Source organism: Molossus molossus, unplaced genomic scaffold (assembly GCF_014108415.1).
Source record: "Molossus molossus isolate mMolMol1 unplaced genomic scaffold, mMolMol1.p scaffold_m16_p_4, whole genome shotgun sequence".
In the NCBI taxonomy this organism is placed as follows: domain Eukaryota; kingdom Metazoa; phylum Chordata; class Mammalia; order Chiroptera; family Molossidae; genus Molossus; species Molossus molossus.
Window position 1 is genome coordinate 753,848 of NW_023425377.1, and position 19,094 is coordinate 772,941.

At 67.0% G+C, this 19,094-nt stretch overlaps 1 protein-coding gene across 1 annotated transcript; it reads right to left on the bottom strand.

Annotated features, from left to right (window-relative positions):
• Positions 1–919: 919 nt before the first annotated feature.
• On the bottom strand, positions 920–17,822 carry MICALL2 (MICAL like 2). The gene is made up of 17 exons (XM_036242080.1): positions 17,680–17,822; positions 11,171–11,219; positions 10,385–10,526; positions 9,550–9,737; positions 8,682–8,797; positions 7,742–8,518; positions 6,320–6,699; positions 5,963–6,056; positions 4,751–4,911; positions 3,833–4,006; positions 3,483–3,547; positions 3,282–3,405; positions 3,034–3,124; positions 2,889–2,962; positions 2,188–2,302; positions 1,444–1,490; positions 920–1,097 (listed from the first exon to the last, which is right to left on the bottom strand). Exons 1-17 carry the CDS (start codon positions 17,820–17,822, stop codon positions 1,015–1,017), a joined length of 2,823 nt encoding a protein of 940 aa, XP_036097973.1. The 3' UTR covers positions 920–1,014.
• Between the last annotated feature and the right edge of the window lie 1,272 nt (positions 17,823–19,094).

A 19,094-nucleotide genomic window follows, 5' to 3' on the forward strand; every position in this document is an offset into this window, starting at 1 on the left:
TCAGGCCGGCCCATCGCGGGCCCCAGCCCAGGCCACACTTGTCAGACCCCAGGGCCTCTGCTCAGAACAGCCCGGGCACCCGCTGGGGTCCCTGCACGGCCCAGGTCATCTCCCCCACCCCGGCCTCCCGCCCCTCCAGGGGCCCTGCTGTGACAGAGAGCAAGCAGGTCTCCTTACCATCCCCGCGGGGCCAGACACACCCACGTGACCCTAGGACCCCACCGCTACCAAAGGCCCAGAGAGGGCAGTGCCCTGGCGCTGAACCGTCCCTGCGCCCGCAGCCCCTCCCGCCCTGCCACACCCTGACCGCAAGTCCAAGAAGTCCCGCGGAGACCCTCCGTGGCCCAACAAAGTCACCAGGGCCGGCAGCCCTGTTCCATGGGTGACCCTGCCTGCCCCCTGGTGGGGGACACTGGTGCTCGGCCACTGCGAGGGCCCCTGGGATCCACCACCACAGGCGCCCACAGCAGCTGGAAGACACGGCCACCACCCGGCCGGCACACGTGTGGGCACAGAGGCCCGAAGGGCAGTGCCGTCCTGGGTCACTGCATGGGGCAGCTGGGCGAGGACGCGGTCTGCGCTGTGAGGGCCTGTGCTGCCCTCGGTCCTCCGCAGCCCACTGTGTCCTCTCGGCCAGGAGTTGGGAAGGTGAGCCCACTCCCTCGCCGAGGCCACCGGGGCCCCGAGCTCCAGCTGCAGCCGCGTGGGCAGCACCTGCGTGCGGTTTGCACAGACCCGCTGACTGCAGCTGCCGAGGCTCCAGGCCGGAGCCGCTCAAAGGCCTGTCTCCGACGTGGGCCAGGCCCGAGCAGCTGGCACAGCCCGGCCACAGCACGTGCTGCAGACCTGGACCTCGGCCAACAGCCCAGGAGTGCGGTGGATGGGAGATGGAGCCCGGGTCATGTGCCAGGTCCTTTATTGAGGCCACTTGGACCACACAGAGGGTGGTCAGGTCCACCCCACAGTGCCCGCCCTGCCCGGCCCACAGGTCAGGCCAGCAGCCAGCCAGGCGGCTCACTCAGGGGTCCTGCTTCTGCCCTTCAGGGACCAGATCTTGGACAAGGACTTCTTGGACTTGGGCTTCTTCCTCTGGAGGTCTAAAGGAGGGGACACAGGACGCTGGCCCACCTCCCGCCCCTGCCCCACCGGGTGTCCTCCCTTCCGCCATCAGAGCCCTCCCTCCCTGGGCCCTCAGCCTGCGGCAGCCAGGCCCCAGCAGAAGCCCAGAGCCTCCGCCCTCCCGGGGACCCACCTGGGCACCTGCCTTTGGAGCACCCACCTGGACTGGGGCCCCTCCCAAACTCTCCTCACCCTGACCAGGTGGTCACCAGCTGCTTCTCAGACCCCTCAGCTGACGGGGAGCTCACCCTTAGGGTGAGCCTGCCACAGAGCGCCCACTCCCCTGGGAGGTCCCCCCTGAGCAAAGCCCTCCCCTCCCATTACCCAGCTTCCGGATCATGGTCTCCAGCACCTCGTCCTCCTCTTGTTCTCTGAAACGGGACAGGTGGTGCGGGCAGCATGCTGGGGGGCTCGGGTCCCGCTTAGCCTCGCACCTGAGCCCTGAGCCCACCTGACACCGAGGTCACCAGCCAGCATGCACCCCTTGGGACCACCCTCTTCCTCCCTGGGCAGGTCCCTGCGGACCTTGGCCACCGACACTACGTGGCCAGAGCAGGTCCCTTGTCTAGACATGGGGACGGGACAGCCCTAGGGGAGGTCACCGGACTGGTGGCTAGTGCAGCACCAGGAGACACGTGGTTCCGCATTTAGAGCAGAAGTAAATGTCAAATTCCGTCCCGCCACCGCGCAGGCCACCCTGCAAGTGCTGGGCCACCTGTGCCCCGTGGCCACCGCCGTGGACAGCAGGGCACAGAACATTTCCTTCAGTGCAGAAAGCTCTGTGGCGCGTGCTGACCCTGCGGTCAGGGAGCAGGCAGTGCCGGGGCTCAGTGCGGGGGTGGCGGTGGGGGGACACACACGTATGACAGGCTGCTGGGCACAGCCTGCCTTCGGGCCCCCCCGGGAAATTCTCAAAGTGGGTCTCACTGATCAGGTCCAGATGTGCTGAGCTCGAAGTAACCAGCCCTGGCCTACCTGGGAGGGGCCTGTGTCTGGACCTGGCCTGAGCCCCGCCCTCACCTGGCCCCGCCCTCACCTGGGCCCGCCCCCACCTGGGCCCGCCCTCACCTGAGCCTGTCCTCCTCCAGGAAGTCCACGATGCTGCTCCGGTCATTGACAGTGCTCACGTACTGAGTCAAGAGGTCCTGCTCTCGCTGCTGGTCCTGCGGGGACTTCAGCCGATCTGTGGGGACAGCTGCCATCATCGGGAGGCCTGCTGTCTCCCTCAGGACACAGTGTCCCCACGCCTCAGGCGTCACGCTCCTCCATTGGAACAGCGGTGAGTTGCTGGGGGCACCTAGGCGGAGGGTCGCCCCAAGCTGGGCTCACGGCCACACAGACTGAAGGAAGGGGCACCAGAGATGGGGTGGCCCCCACTGGGTGCCCTCACCCATCCCCACAAACCTGCCCACTGTGGAGAGGAGCCCAGAACAGAGCCCTGGCTCAGCCCCCCGACACTGCAGAGCTCACTCCCTGCACCTACCTGCACTCACCCACTTAACCCTCCCACAGCCGGAGCAGCTGGGACCAGCGCTTTGGCCGCAGGCAGATAAAACCCTGGCAGAGGGTGAGTGGCTTGGCCAGAGCACAGCCCAGCAGTGGAGGGGCTGAGCCTCGACCACGGGCTCGAGATGTGTGCCCTAAACAGGACCAGCTGGCCTCTCCCATGGGTGCCCACCCCAGGCAGCCAGCAGGAAGAAGACCTGGAAGCCACCTGCTGGGCTGTGCACCCACTGGCCTGGGCCCTGGCGGGGGCAGGTGGGACGCACCCGGCGTGGACATCAGCTGGCTCAGCTTCCCCAAGATGTCCAGCTGCTGCTCCTCCAGGTGCTGGTCCCTGACCCTGTGAGGGGACAGATGTGAGGTGGCGCTGCCCACACGAGGAGGGTCCTTGCAGGGGCCGCAGGCGCTCACTTGTACATCAGCTCCGACTCCAGCCGCAGCAGCAGCTGCTTCTCATGGATGAGCCGGAACCAGTCCACCATGAGCGCGTCCTCCGAGGCATCTGCAGAGAGGGGCTGGGCTGGGCGCAGGCTGGCAGGGCCCGAGGGTGGCCCAGGTCAGGGTGGCCCCGTGGTCAGGCTGGCTGCAGCCAGGGCAGGACAGGGCAGGGGCTGGCCACTCAGGGGTGTGGGGCCTTTGGTGGGGCAGGTGTGGCTCACCCCCCTCGGCCGCCCGCAGACGCTTCTCCAGATCCACGCCCCTGAGCTCCAGGGCGTCCAGCTGCCTCTCGATTTGCTGCAACTGCTTCTGGACCTCCTCCTGGGGCAGGTAGTCGGGGTGCAGCTGCGCAGAAGGGGTGAGGGGTAACCCATGCCCCCTGGGGCTGAGCTCCCAGCGGTGCCCACCCCTGGCCCACTCACCCTGACAGGGGAGGTCACGGCCTTGCCAGGTGGAACAGGAACGTTGGCCGGGCCCAAGGGCCTCCCTGGGGAAGGGGCAGGATGAGTGTCCTGGACGGGGTCTGATCCACCCAGCTCTGCCCCATGTCCCTGCATCTCCCGAGCTCACTGCTCATCGAAGCAGGCCCTGCCCGTCCTCCCTCCCTGCTGTCCCACCTGAAACCTGCACAGCTCGGCCCCTGCAGGTGCCTTCCCTCCCTTCAAGGTCCAGTGAGCTCCTATGCATCCTTTAAGCCCCCCTGGGCACCTCCTCCTCAGGGGCACCCCCTTTCTCTGCACCCCAACAGAAATGGGCGGCGCTCCAGGCTGACCTGGTTTGTCCTGAGGGGGCTTCTCCTCCTTCCAGCTCCGGGCTGGGGCTTCCTGCTGCAAGGGTCTGGGCTGGAGCCAGTCGCCAGAAACGTCCAAGCTCTGAGGGACGGCCAGCTTCTTGCGGCGGGCCGGCGAGGGGGCCGGCGAGGGGGCCGGGGAAGGGGACCCCACTGCTGTAGGCAAGAAACAGACCACGAGGCAGGCCAGGTCACCTCCTCACTGCTTCCCTGAGCTCATGTGCTGCCCAGCTGGCCATGTCTGCCTGGCGAGGGCGGGACCCTCGGCACAGCCCATGAGCTGACTACCCCATCAGGGCCACACATGAAGTGTGCACATGCACACCCACGCGTACACCCACACACAATGCGCACGCACACCCATGCGCGCACACACACACAATGCGCACACATGCCCATACACACATGCACACCCACGCGCACACCCATGCAGACACGCACACACAATGCGCACGCACACCCACGCACACACACAATGCACACACGCACGCACACATGCACACCCACGCGCACACCCATGCAGACACGCACACACAATGCGCACACATACCCATGCGCACACACACAATGCGCACACGCCCATGCACACATGCACACCCACGCGTACACTCATGCACAGACACCCACACACAATGCGCACGCACACCCATGCGCACACACACAATGCGCACACGCCCATGCACACATGCACACCCACGCACACATGCACGCGCCTGCCCAGGACTGCCAGCTCCTCTGGCTCCCAGGGCGTGTCCCTCTCCCCTCCCCCTAGAAGGGTGGCCCCACAGGTCCCAGCCCCTGGACAGCTGCCCCCAGAGATGACCACCGAGGCCCATGCTCCCTGCCTGGCATGGGTAAGGGAGAAGGTCATCGGGACCCTGGTTTCCTGCTGGGAATTACCTGGGAGGCTGGACTGGTGGCCGGCCGGGCCTGGGGTCCTGTCAGGCCGCACAGGCGTCATGGTGATGCAGACACCCCCCTTGGAGTTCCCAGGGGCCTTCTGGGGTGCACCCCCTGCCCTCGGCTCCCCCGGCTCCCGTGGCTCCATCAGCTTCGTGGCTCTGGACGGAAGGCAGGAAGTCAGCAGAGAAAGGGGTGGGTGGCCCCCACACCCACAGAGAAGCCTGAGGTCACACACCAGCCAAAGGAAAGCAGGGCACGTGGTCTGCCCGGGGCTGATGGACCTGCCACCTGGGACCCGCCCCGAGCACAGGGGCGTGTTCATGGGGCACCCCTTCCACAGGGTCAGCACGTGCTTGGGGTCATGGTCGCTCTGTGCAGCGACCAGGGTGGACTCTAGCGCCAGCCTGACCCTCGCCTGTGGCGGGTCCGTGGAAGGTGCCTCTTGTCCTAACAGAGTGGTCTGTGGGAGCTGCCCCTCCCCGCTGCCCCCCTGCTTCCCCTCCCTGCTTCCCCCCTGCTTCCCCTCCCTGCTGTCCCCCCACTGACCCCCCTGCTGCCCCTCCCCTCCAGGGCCAGGCCCAAGCACGTTCTTGCCCCTCGGCCACCAAGGCTGTTCACACACATGGGGATTCCGGGACCCAGCTGGACCCCCAGTGGAACGTGCCCTGCGCCCAGGGGGTGGGTTCCTGCACCCGGGGAACTGAAGCAGCCGCCCGCTCAGAGCGATGTGTGATGTCCCCACACCCCGCTGCGGGGAGCTGCCTCCCTGGCACTTGTGGAACACGACCGTGTGCCGGCCTATCAGCCCCGGACACAGGCTCGGCCATGAGCACGGACCTGTCGGCCCCGGACCCAGGCTCGGCCCATGAGCATGGACCTGTCGGCCCCGGACCCAGGCTCGGCCCATGAGCACGGACCTGTCGGCCCCGGACCCGACACTGTCGGCCCCGGACACAGGCTCGGCCCATGAGCATGGACCTGTCGGGCCCCGGACCCAGGCTCGGCCCATGAGCACGGACCTGTCGGCCCCGGACCCAGGCTCGGCCCATGAGCACGGACCTGTCGGCCCCGGACCCAGGCTCGGCCCATGAGCACGGACCTGTCGGCCCCGGACCCAGGCTCGGCCCATGAGCACGGACCTGTCGGCCCCGGACCCAGGCTCGGCCCATGAGCACGGACCCACAGGTGCAGGTCCCACCCGCCCCGCACCTCTCCGCTGGGCTCTTCTTCTCCACGGGCTTCAGGCGGCCCCTCCATCCTGCTGGCCCATCCTCCTGGCCTTCCTGGGGGTTGGCACTGGGGCCTGGGTGGGGGGCAGGGAGACTGGTCACATTGGCGGGGGCGTTCCGGCTAAGGGGGTAGTCCACTGGGAACGGCTGCCCCTCAGGTGCCCCCACCCTCAGGGTCAGGGGCACTGGCCGGGAGGCAGGCACTGGACTTCCAGCCCCGCCTCCGGCGCTGTGTGTGCCTGGAGGGGTCGCACCGCCTCTCTGGGCCTCCACTTCCCTGCTGCCACAGACGAGGGTGCGTCCATGGGCCACCTCCCTGCCACGCAAGGGCTCTCACCCCTGGCCTGCGGGGCCTCTGGCTGCAGCCGGGGGGCAGCACCTGCCCTGCTGGGCCCGGAGGACACCGTGGAGCTCTTCCTGCCCGCCTGGGGCGGCGTGGGTGCCCTGGCGGTGGTGCCCACACTCGGGGGTGCTGGCAGCTCAGGCCTGGGAGGGGGGCTAAGGGCCTGGGGAGACGCCAACTGTGCCAGCTTGGCGGATGGACTTGCCGGCGGCCTGTCCGCTGGGGAGAGGCGGTTCGAAGCAGGGGAAGGAGCTGGGGAGGGCCTGTGGGTGCGAGAGCGGGCATGAGGCGCAGGTGACTCCAGGAGCCCCGCCCGCTGGGCCCCAGCAGAAGCCTCAGCCTCCCTTAGCGGCTGGTTCCCAGCGCCCAACCCCCTGAGGGAGATAGACAGACCCTCTGAGGGATGAGGGGCAGCCCAGGGACACCCACTGTGGCACTGGCCTGCCAGTAACTGACCTCATTCTGTTTACACTGGTGTGGGATGAGATTAAAACACCCCCGAAACACACCAGGTACGGGGTGCAGGGAGGGGCCACACCCAGTCCCTCCCTCCTCCGTCCACGCGGAGCCTGCGCAGTGGGCACAGCTCGGCCAGGTGCGGAGTCTCCTTACTCGCCAGGTGAGTAGTGAGGTGAATGGTGTCCCCCAAAATTCATGTCCACCCAGCAGCTCAGAGTGTGACCTTATTTGGAAATAGGCTCTTTGCCAGTGTGATCAAGTTAGGGTGAGGTCATCCTGAATTAAGGTGGGCCCTAAGTCCAATGACAAGTGACCTTGAAAGAGACAGAAAAACAGACAGACAGGGCAGACAGGCAGGTGGTGACAGGCAGAGGGAGGGTGCAGCTCAAGCCAAGGGCCCCGGGCCCAGGAGCTGGACAAGGCAGGAAGGACCCTCCCTGGAGCCTGGGCGGGGTGGGGACCCGGGAGCGGTGGCCCCAGAGTGTGAGCACAGGGGCGTGGGCCGGTCAGCCCCCCTCTGCGCACTTGGCCCCGGCAGCCCCAGGACACTGGCACAGAGACCCTGCCCCCCGAGATGGCGTCTGCTCCGTGCCCAGTGGCAGAAGGTATGGGCAGGGCTGGGACACGGGTGGGGTGGCTCAGAGCCCCGTGAGGTCACAGGTGACGCTGGGCCACACCAGCCTCTGTGCTCACGTTAGACGGGTGACTGAGCACGTGCCACGTGGGGAGCCCGGGTGGCAGTGCTGCTGTACCTCCGGAGCGCGTGGTGTCTTCACAGTGGTCACCGTGTCCCTCTCCCGCTGCCCACCAAGCACTCTGCTACTCTGTCTCATTCTCCCCATTTCCCAGAGGAGGAAACTGAGGCATGACCAGGCAGGGCAGAGCCCCAGCCATCCCAACCCTCTGGCTTCTGGGGACTTCAGCGGCAGACAGGGGCACCCCAGCCCCCCCACGCACCTGCCAGGCTCCAGAGTGCCAGCACCCCCGAGCCCCGGCAGGGCCTTCCGGAGGCAGCTCAGCGCTTGTTCCCTGCGGTCGGCCCCAGAGGGCGCACTGGCTGCAGCAGGGGCCCTGCCGGCGGGCGCGGCGCTGGGGGCGCTGGGGGCTCCGGGCGCCTGCAGGAACCTCTCCCGGGCCTGCTGCGTCCTGGAGGCTGAAGGAGTCCAGGCTGGGGCTTCCACTGGGCCTGGAGACACCGGGCTGGAGCTGAGCTTGGTCAGGGGGACTGGCATTCGGGGGGCTTCCCGGCCTTGTTGTGTAGCCAGGCGAGGGCCCAGGGCACTCGGGGTCCTAGCAGGACAGGGGCTGACTGCCACCGTGTCCTGTGCCGGCGATGACCACCCAGTTGGAGAGCTGTTGGTCACACGCATGCTGGTTTCGCCACCCACAGGCCCCACTGGGACCCTGGGCCTGGCGGAGCTCCCCAGGGGGCCATGGGAGGAGGTGGTGGCCGGAGGGCGAGCTGCGGCAGGAACGGAGCCTTTGACCACTGAGTTGGCCCCCAGGAGCTCCCGGGCTGCAGGCCTGGCCTCTGGCCCTGTCTCTCTCCACCCAGGCGCCTCCTGGGCCGTCTGTGGGGTGCTCGGGCGCTTGGAGTCCACAGGGACGGCCCCCGGCTGTCTGGGGCCCAGGCCCGGCAACACGGGGCTGGCAGAGGTGTCTGTGGGGTGGTGGCCTGGCTCCGCCGTGGCCCTGCAGGCGCCCGAGCGCAGCGTGCCGGAGACCTGCTTACACCTGGGGGAGGGACGGGCCGCGCTCAGGTGCTGTGTCGGCTCACGCGACAAGCACCTCACGGCCGTGACCCTATCTGAGCCACAGACCAGCAAGGACGGGTTGGGGTGCAGACACCCCAGGACACTGTGCCTCTCAGCACCCACACAGGCCCGCACAGGCTCACCTGAAGCAGCCCCGATGGTACAGCTTCCCGTCGGCCAGGTGTCGCTGCACCAGGTGCACGTGCTGGCCACAGACCCCACAGGTGCTGCTGACCGAGCCGCCCACCGCGCCCGGGCCCTGGGAGGGACAGTGTGGGTCAGAGTGCCCACCCCGGGCCAGCCCCCCTCCCGACCGCTGCCCCCCCTGGCAAGAATACCCCACTTCACAGACCGGAGACCTGAGACCACAGAGGAGCAGCCAGGGCTCATGCCCAGACCAGCTGGGCGCCATGTTCAGGGTCTCCAGTCTGGCCCAAGGGGATGGGGCTAGAGCCTGACTTTGGGAGTTTCGAGGGGCCAGGACCCCCAAGTTCCCACCCCAAGGCACAGGAATCCAAGCCACATCCCAGCCCCTGTGGCCTCAGCCCCCTGGGGTCCAGGGACAGCAGGGGGCGCCCAAGCACATGTTATCGTCCTTCAGGCCCCACCTCTGAAAAGTGAGGACACAGCTCGCTTTGCAGGGCTGGCCTAGTAAGAAGGCACCCCGCTTTCTTTTCTGGACCCACGGGAGAGGGAACCGCAAAGTCAAGAAACCCACTTGGAGCTCAGAAAGGTCTGGGTTCAAGGGTCAAGCTCAGCTCAGCCTGCATGACCCCCTGGCCTCAGTTTACCTGTCTGCACAAGGGGATGGTGTCCCGACCGTGCAGGGCTGCAGGAGCTCGGGGCCAGTCCCCGTGGGCTCCTGATAAACATCAGCCGAGGCTGTGCCAGGACCAAGGACCCCACCCCACCCGGGCACTGGGGGTCAGTGGCCATGCTCTGTCCAGCCCCACTCGGCGAGAGGAAGTGGGGAACCCAGGAACTGGAGGAAGGGCAGGGCTGGGCACTCACAGCCTTCAGCAGAGGGACATCTGCACCCCCAGCCTTCCGCTGGACAATGGCATTTGTGCTGACCGGAGACAGTGGCTGCCCCGGGGCTGGGGTGGGTGAAGGCCTGGCCGGCTGGGGTGAGGCCTTCTTTCCGGATGGCTCCTCATCAGAATCGGAGGGGGGCCTCTTTATGCCGCCCAGGCCCCCAACTGGCATAAGACACACAGGGTCAGGGGGCTGGGCCCTGCGCCCACCCTGGGTTTCAAAGTGTCTTGGCCACCCCTGCGTAAGTCCCCTGGAGGTGAGGTGCCCAGCTGGGGGCCTAGAATGGGGGTTGGGGGGCAGCTCCTGCTGACAGGGACCTGCAGGGAGGGGCAGCCCAGCAAGCAGCTAAGGCTAACCCCAGTTGGGACCTGGCCTCACCCACACCCTCCCTCCCTCCCCCCGAGACCCTGATCTGGGGTCAGGAAGAGGGACTTTTCTGTTTCCCCGCCAGTGGGAGCGAGCGGAGGGCTGGCCCCGCGCCCGGAGTGATTCCGGGGATTTCTAGGCTGGGTGAAGGATGTGGGGGAGGGCACACGAGCACAGCGCCGGCTGGAGCCGCCTGGGCTTGCCTCTCCCTGCCCGCCAGGCCCGAGGCCCCGCCACCAGGGCCGAATGTCAGGACCAAGCGAGGGGACACGGGGACCACGGGGACCGGGCCTGGAAGCCCTCAGGGGTCCGACGGCAGGGAAACCAAGGCTCGGGGGGGGGGGGGGTCTGTTAGGTGGACTGAGGGGTGGGGGGTGTGGGAGGACGGGTCCCCAGCCCCCGGGGCAGAGCTGAGTGCCGGCCGGCGGGCACAGCGGGCACTCACTGGGGGAGCGCCCGTGGAAATAGTTGTAGTACTGGGACACGTAGGTCAGGACGCTCAGCCGGTCCGGCACCTTCAGAGCCACCATGTCCTCGGCGTCCAGCAGAGCCGGGATCCCCAGCTGCTCCTCGGCCACGCGGAAGGCCTTGGGGAGGAGGTGACTGGCTGCGAGTGGGCTGCGAGACCCCCTCTCCGCCAGCAGGCGCCAGCTCCCCAGGAGGGGCCACAGGCAAGAACCCAGGAGCCCAGGAAAGTCTGGTTCAAGGCTCCAGCCCAACCTGTGCCCTCCCTGGGCCTCAGTGCACCCACATACACAACGGAGACGTGCCCCAAGCAGGACTGAGGAGCTGGGGCTGCTCCCCTGGCTCCTGATGAACGCCCGCAGGCCGGGTCAGCACCGGGAGCACGGGCATGCGGCCCACAGGGAACGGAGCCTGCTTTGAGCAGTGAGGAGGGCTGGCTGGGCAGGCTCCCGGGGACACAGGGCAGCCCCAGCCCGGCCAGAAGCAGTGTGCACAGGACCAGGCGGCCAGGTCTGAGCGGGGGCCGGGCGGTGGTTCCCCAGGTGAGGAGCAGCAAGCAATGGCCCCCCCAGAACCCCCCCAGGGGCCCTGCCTTCCCAGAGCCACCTCTGGGCCGGCTCCGCCTTGGACGGGAAGGAGGACCCAGGCACTGCCCTCCCAGGTGGGCCTAGCTACCAAGCAGAGGCTATTTCTGGGGAGCTGGAGTCGCCAGCTCGGGGAGCTGCAGTGCTAGGCAGGGACTGGCGGGGGCCGGGCCGGGACTCACCAGCTCGTTGTTCTTGTAGACGTCTTCCTTCCTGAGAGCACTGAAGTCTCTGGGAGATAAAAACAGAGTGCTGAGCCGCTGAGACCCGGGAAGGGGCTGGACGCCTTGGAGACCGAGGCGTGTGTGCGGGTTTCCTGCGAAGGAAGGGGGTCGCAGCCTCCGGTGACCCAGCACTGATGCATCACGCTGAGGGCACAACTCGGAGGGCTGCCTCCAACCTCCACGCTCCTGGGCCGGCATGTCCCGGGTGGGGACACGGAGGGACACAGGGGGACATGGGAGGCTCTCAGGGCAGGGGCAGCGAGGCGCATCATTCACGGAGCACCCCACACCTCCCATGATCCCCATTCAGTCAATGCCTGCCTCTCACGGATGGGGAAACTGAGGCACTGAGGGCCTCTGTGACCTGCACGAGGTCACCCAGCAGGGAAGACCAAAGCCAGGCCATGGCCCAGCACCCAGGCCTTTGAGATCCCACCATTCAGGGCATGGCATTAAGTGCCCACCAGGTGTCCAGCCTCTTCCCAAGGGGGCAGGCGCTCATCCTCAGGGCTGAGAGTATCAGAGGCCCTGCCGCCACACACCTGACCGCAGGGTGCGGAGGTCCCGGTCGCAGGGTCCCTCCGCTGCCCCAGGCTGCCAGGGCCCACACACACCCTGCAGGGCACCCAGCCCCGAAGGCCCAGGATGCTCTGGGCAGAAAACAGCCAGACCTGCAGGCAGCTCTGGGAGGGCCGGCTGAATACACAGCTGTCTGGCTGTCTGTCCCTGTTGCTGTCTGTGGGGCCTGAACAGCATCCTCAAAGTTTCGGCGTGAACTGGACTGTTCCGGAAGCCTCCGGCAAGAGAGAGAGCTCGTCTGGCTGCTCTGTTGAGCCCTGGCGAACCCCCTCTCCTCCCGGGGCCCCAGTGTCCCCATGTGACAGGACAACCCAAGCTGCTGCTGGTGAATCCGAGAGCCCGGCTGAGGCGGGGCAGGTCTCAAACGGGGAGGCAGCTGAGACCCTTCGGCCAGGGGCCCTGCGCCCCATCACAGCCCTGCACGGCCTATTGCACAGAGAAGGAAACTGAGGCCGGGCCACATGGGGGGAGTGGGAGAGACGGGTTTCCTTTGCCCACCTCCCCCCAGAGGCCCTGCTGTTCATCAACCTGCCCGGATCTTCCGCAAACCTCCCCATTTCCGCTCAGACCACCTCCCAGGTAACGCGTTCCAGATGCTAAGACCACCCCACAGGCACAGAGGGTGCTTTTGTGTGAATGACCAGACGGTGGACAGATCTGTCTCTGGGTGGACCGGTGACCGGAAGGAGCACAGCACACACACCCACCGTCCACCCTGCTTCATCCCAACAATGTCCACGGCACGAGGAGCGTGGTCTCCGTCCACACCCAGGGGCTCTCGGCCACTGTCCTCCGAGTGTGGGTCTGGGAGCCCCGCCTGTCCCCACCGCCCCTTGAACGCTCAGCCTCTCCTGCAGACCTGCCCTGGGTCACTGAGTGACCCTCAGGAGATGCCCTGGTGGCCGGAGGGCAGGAAAACAAGTTCTGTTTTGTCTCCAAACAAGGGAGAGGAGGCCCTGCATCAGCACAGCCCCCGGGCTGCGGCCTGTGGATTCGGGGTGGCCAGCTACCCTGTGGGCCCCTCCTCCCCCAGACCCAGGGTCAGCTCCTCGGAGCCAAGGCGCCCACATGATACACCCATCCTGCTGAGCAGGGTCAGAGGCCAACTGGTGGGAGGCTGCAGGCTTGTCCTTCCACTGAAGTTCAAGGACCCATGCCCCCCCAGACCACGTCCACACTGCTCCCCGGGCACTCAAGGCCTCCATGCTGGGCCTGAACACCCTGGCCAGTCCCTCCGCACCAGGCCCCCCACGGACCCCCAGCAGACACTTCTCAGGCCCGAGTGCACAGCCCTCCCAGCACGAACTCGGGGGTGGAAATGACCGAGTCAGCGCTGCCTTGCCAATCCCTTTAGAGAGCGCCAAGGGGAGACCCTGCCCGGCCTCAGGAAGGCCAGCCCGACCAGCTTTCTGCCCAGGGGGGACCCCTGGTGCGCTGGGCTGGGCCCCACCAAAAGATCTGTTGGAGTCCTCACCCCTAGGACCTCAAAATGTGACCTGATTTGGAAACAGGGTCCTACAGAGAGAATCCACCAAAATGAGGTCACTAGAGTGGCCCTGGTCCAGAATGACCGTGTCCTCATCAAAGGAGAACCAGGACACAGACATGCACAGAGGGAAGACGGCCATCCCCGTGCCAGGGCAGATCCCCAGAGGACCCAGCCGCCGCCCGAGCTGGCCAGGGGCCCACCATCGCTGCTGCTGAGGCGCCCAGTCACCCAGCCTTGGCTGGCCCTCGGGGAGGAGCCCAGCTCGCGTCTCAGGCTTTGCTGGACCACAGGGTTCTGATGCTCCGAGGTGCCTGCCATGGGCCAGGCACACGGCTGGCACCCCATAAATGCTCGCTGTGAGCCTCCTGTTGTACATTCACTTTCCCTTCCAACACCTGCAGGTGACTGGCCCACGTGTCCTGGCCAGTGCTGTCGGGGCCTGACCGCCGAGCACCACAGTGCAGCCGCCCCGCCCCCTGCCTGCCTCCTGCGGCCGCAACTGACCAGGACTGTTGACCTCAGACTATTGAGCCAGCCAGCCTCCTGACCCCAGCGTTTGGGGGCTCTGGAGCATGAGTCCCTTCAAATTCCTGGCGAGCTGACCTCATGCTGCTTATTTCCGGGAACACAATGCAGCGGAGGAGGAGGAGGAGGAGGAGGAGGAGGAGGGAGGGGAGCACGAGGGGCGCTGGGGCCCGCGGCAGATGGGGGGGAGGGGCGGGGGGGAGACAGGCAGACAGGCCACACACAGAGGTGGAGACAGGGTTCGAGGGAAAGAGACCCCAAGGCAAAGCAGGCTAAGACCCTACCTTCTTGTACCTGGTGGGCAAATGAGGAACCCAGGCCGATGCCCAGCTCAGGCCTCCCCAGGAGGGCACCGCCCCTGACCCCCACCCCAGCCCAGAGCAGGGCCCACCAGCAGGATCAGCTCTGGGGCCCCTTCTTGGCTCCTTCATGGCCTGGGGTGGGGGTCTCAGGGGCGCTGGGCCCGCTGTCCCGAGGAGGGGAGCCTGCAGCCCGCCCACTCCGCCCTGGAGCCTCTGGCCGGAGGCTGGGCAGCAGGCCCTTGGGCAGCGGAACAGAAGGCCTCTGTCCCCAGGCAGCTTCCTGCTGCCCTCACAGGGGGACAGTGCTGCTGCTGAGCTTCTGGGCAGGGGCCTCTGGGAGTCTCTCCTGACCACCAGCAGCAGGCATGTCTAGAATAACGGTCAAGGAGCCGCCCCTGCTCCTGGCCCTGGGCTCCGTCCGGCACCCTCCAGAGCAGGGAAAATCAGACCCCCACCCCACCCCCAGCGGGCCGGGGATTCCAGGCCCAGCGAGCTTGCAGCCGGCTTCCTGACCCCTCCCTTGGGCCAGCCGTCCACAGCTGCTACAAATGGCCCAGCCTCGACAGTCCTCCCTCAGCTGGCCCTGGGGCACTCTGCCTGCTGCTGGGAAGGGCTCCTGCCGGGCACCGGGCTCTCACCTGCCCCTCCCGCCTCTCCCGGAAACCTCGGTCCCTCCTGGTCAGGCTCCGAAGTGAAGGAGCCACTCCCGCCCGCCCACAAGTTCACTGCCCGGGTGCCTGCAGGGCGGGTACTGTGCTCAGCTGGCCCCGGCTCCGCGGAGACGGCCTGCAAGCCCCTGGCCCACCTGCCGAACACCCACAGCTGCAGGTGGGCACAAGCCCATCTCCCAACAACACATTCGCCCGCACCTCCCAGGGCCCGAGGGGCCATCCACGTGGGCCACGCTGCCTCCTGGAACTGGGCGGGCGGGCAGAACCAGCCACCTGGCTGGCTCCGTGCCCAGCAGCTCCGCACAGCGGCTCTCCCTCGGCTGAGGGTCAAGAGGAAACAGCTCCCTTGTGGCAGGAAGGGCTGAGACGAGACAAAAGGAGACGGAGACGGATGTCCACCCTCCTGCTGCCGGAGGGTCCTCGCCGGACAGGTGTGGGGTGGTCTCACCCCTGTCCTTCACAGCACCCTCCTCTTCCTGCACCTCTGGGGGTCGGCGGACAGCTCAGGGCTTCACGGGGAGAGGCCCCTCCAGCCACCACCTTGCCCAGAAGCATCGCAGGGTTCAGAGTGGAGGAGGGTGTTCAAGGCACAGGCATGGGCACGACAGCGGCTCAGCACAGAGCACGCGCGTGCCCACACTCATGTGCACACCCAATCCCACTCACCTGCTGCCTCGGCCAGTGTCTATGAAGCCCCAGCTGTGCCTGCCAGGGGTGGAAAGCCACACTTTCCTGGGCCTGCCGTAACAAATGCCACGCTCTGGGCAGCTTCAAACAACACACATTTATCCCGCACGGTTCTGGTTCTGGAGACTAGACATCGGACCCGGGGCTCATCCTCTCTGGCGGCTCTGGGACAACTGTTCCTTGTCCTCCCAGCTTCTGGTGGCTCCAGGGGTCCTCTGCTCGTGGCTCCATCACTCCACCTCCCTCTGGGCCACATGGCCTCCTTCACCCCCTTCTGCACAGCCCCTGCTCTACAACTACCAAACGCCTACCGAATCCACTGAGCCCCAAGTGCGAGCCCTCATCTACAGACCTCCAACTATGTGCTGATGTCCACGGAGCACCTGTCATGGGCCAGACAGTTCCAGGCACTAGGGACACAGCCGTGAACTGAACAGACACCCCCACCCTTCTGGAGCTGAAAGTCCAGTGGGCAGAGAGACAACAGCCAAGTCAGCAGTGAGTAGGTAACTCCATGCAGCCAGGGGCGGGTGGGCAGCCTCCTGGTGCTCACTGAAGCTGCCTTCAGCTTCCCCTCACTCATGGTTCAGTCCCTGCGACTAAAATGTCACTCCCTAAGGCAGGGGCCAAGGTCACACACCAAATATGGTGCTGAGCACACAGCAGGCCCTCAGTAACGTTTAGGTGAACGGCTGTGTGCCGCCTGCCTGTGCCAACTCGTGTACGTGCCCATGTGTGCACTCCTGTGCTCGCCCACGGGCAGTGCATGCTGGGACAGGCACATGCATGCACACACACATGGCCTCTAACCCCAGCACAGCTGAGAGCAGATGGAAGCTCCCTGAGCTCAGAAAGGTCCCAAGTCTCCATTGACATGTCGTCCTGAGGCTGCTGAGCCTGCAGACAGCGGCACCACCTTGCCCTCCAACCGCAGATTCTCATCCTGGTCTTGTCCAGGCTTTAGGGCCCGGTCCCCAGCCAGCCTTATCCAAGACCTGCTCAGCCGGCCAACCTCTGCTCCCAGGCCCTCTCCCAGTCTCCACGTCCCCACCCCCACCCCGCCAGCTCAGCTCTGGGCGTTCAGTGTAGAAACACATCCTGCCCCACATCTACTACCTCCGAGGGTGAGCAGGCATCTCCCTGGGCGGGGTGCAAAGGCCTCTGCCCAAGTGCCACATGGGACCTCCCGCGCGGCTCCACACGCCTCCCAGAGCCCTGGGAGGGAAGAGGAATGACATGCAGACCTCTTTCTCAAAACGAACCTCCCCTGGACAGCGGTGCTCAGCGACAGTCCCTGGGGGTACAGCGGGCATCTGGGTGCAGGGGAGGAGCCCCAACTGCCATCCCTGACTGCCTGACTTGCTCTGTGACCTAAACAAGGGTGTCTCCTCTCTGGGCCTCAGTTTCCCTGTCTGCAGCACCAGAGTCCCGAGGGCAGCTTCTACCGCCTCCGCAAACGCACCCCACCCACCCCCTGCTCCAGCCTGGACTTCTCAGGGGAATGATCTTAACGTCATGCTTTCTCAGAAGGGGCCTGGGCTGCAGGGCCCTCCCAGGGAACCCCTCCTGAGCCTGTCCACCCAGCCCAGGCGCCCCTCCGGGGTCGCTGTGCCCCTCTCCAGTTCACCGGGCAGTACCAGGGCCTCCCTGCACAGAACTGTCCCAGCAAGCCGGGTCCCAGTCACCCCCACCGCAGAGCTTTGCTGAGTGAATATGGATGTAGTGGGTCCAGGGTGGGGGCAGGATCTGGCAACAAGGCAGGGTCAGCCTCCCAGCTAGGACCCCCAGCCCATGTCCGGGGGGATGGCCTGGCCCCTCCGCTGCGCTGGCTCCCGGGGATGGGGGCTGCCTCCACCTCGTCCCCTATGACCCCAAGGGGCAGAGGCTTGACAGGACGAGGGGTGGTCTCGGGCTGCCTGCTCTGCGTTGACCCCTCCCCCTCCGTGCCCCTGAGCGCACTCCTATAGGTGCCTGGACACGCTGGGGGAGGGGCAGGACCCCCCACGAAGCCCCGAGGGACCCCCCCACGCCGAGCTGGCGGCGGGCCCGGGGAGCCGGCGCGGGAGGGGCAGCTGCGCCCCGGTTCCGGAACGCGGCCTGAGTCACGGCCGGACTGAGCCAGCGGGGCGCCGGACGTGCTGGCGGCGGCCCGCTCCACTCGGCGGACGGGCAAACTGAGGCCGGGCGGCCCGCGGGGCCCGGCGGGGCACTCACAGGAGGTCGGGCCGGTGGCGGTGCAGGATGGCGCAGAAGGCCAGGCCGTCGCGGAACGACGTGGTCATGTTGGTGATGCTCACGTCCCGGTAGCCCTCGCACTGCTGCCGGCACCACTGCTGCAGCGCCTTGATGGCGGCCATGCGGGCGGCGGGCGGCGGGCGGCGGCCGCGCTGCGCCTGAGCACGAGGGCGAACCGAGCCGCGAGGACGGGGAGCCGGTCTGCAGCCGGTCGGCGGGCCAGCAGCCGGCGCGAGTGTGGCCCGGCCCGGCCTCTCGACCCCGCCCCCGCCGGCCCCGCCCCTCCAGACCTCGGCCCCGCCCCGCCGCCCCGCACTGGCCACGGCCTGAGCACGCCCCGCCCCTCCAGACCTCGGCCCCGCCCCGCCGCCCCGCACTGGCCACGGCCCGAGCACGCCCCGCCCCCTCCAGACCTCGGCCCCGCCCCGCCGCCCCGCACTGGCCACGGCCTGAGCACGCCCCGCCCCTCCAGACCTCGGCCCCGCCCCGCCGCCCCGCACTGGCCACGGCCTGAGCACGCCCCGCCCCTCGAGACTCGGCTCCGCCCCTACACGGCCCCTCCCCCACCAGGGCCCCGCCGCACTGCCTCCCTTCCCTTGGGCGGCCCGCGGGACCTGGGGAACGCCCGCCGGCCCGGCCCCCGCCGCCCCGGAGGCTTGGGATTGTCCTTTTCAGTGCCGGGCCGCCAGCAGCAGCCTCGCGGTGAAGTGGCAGACACCGCCACCTTTCAGACGGGGAAACTGAGGTTTGCCCAGGGTCACAGGCCTGGGGAATGGATCCAGGCTGGCTGCCTGTGGTCTCCGGGGACACCCCCCCACACACACACACCCAGCATGGCAACAAGCCGGCCCCGAGAGGGCTTTCCCATCCCGATTCTGCCCTAGCCAATGGCTCAGTTGTTTGGAGCATCTCCAGTGTATGGAAAGGTTCCGGGTTCGATGCCCAGTCGAGTATGTACGGGACAACCTATTGACGTTCCTCTCTCTCTCTCAAATCAATAAAAACTTATCTTCAGTTCAGGGTTTTAAAAATTAGGAAAAAAAATTCAAGCATCCACTTGGGTTCTCATGCCCTCAGGGGTGCCGGGCAAGGCAGGGCTCACTCCACCCAATTCACAGATGAGGTGCCTGAGGCTGGGACAGGGGTGTGGTGCCCTGGGAGCCCCTCCTGGAGCCTGCCCACCCCGCTGCTTCTGGGAGCGAGTGACTCTTTCCCATGTCACACTCTGAGTGTGTGATGCCGGTCACGAAGGAGAAGCACCTCTCAAGGGGCAGCTCTCCACTCTTCCCATGGAACCCTGTCTGTGGCCACAGACAGCCGGCCGGAAACAGGGACACTGGAAATGTGAGCGGCCCCCACCCACCTGCTTGCCCAGCCCCAGGGCTTGCCCAGAC

Coding starts and splice junctions, on each gene's coding strand:
- MICALL2 (XM_036242080.1), bottom strand. CDS start 17,822: ATGGCCGCCATCAAGGCGCTGCAGCAGTGGTGCCGGCAGCAGTGCGAG. Junction 6,700..7,741: donor GGCACTCTGGAGCCTGGCAG/GTGCGTGGGGGG, acceptor TATCTCCCTCAG/GGGGTTGGGCGCTGGGAACC. Junction 4,007..4,750: donor CCACCAGTCCAGCCTCCCAG/GTAATTCCCAGC, acceptor TCTTGCCTACAG/CAGTGGGGTCCCCTTCCCCG.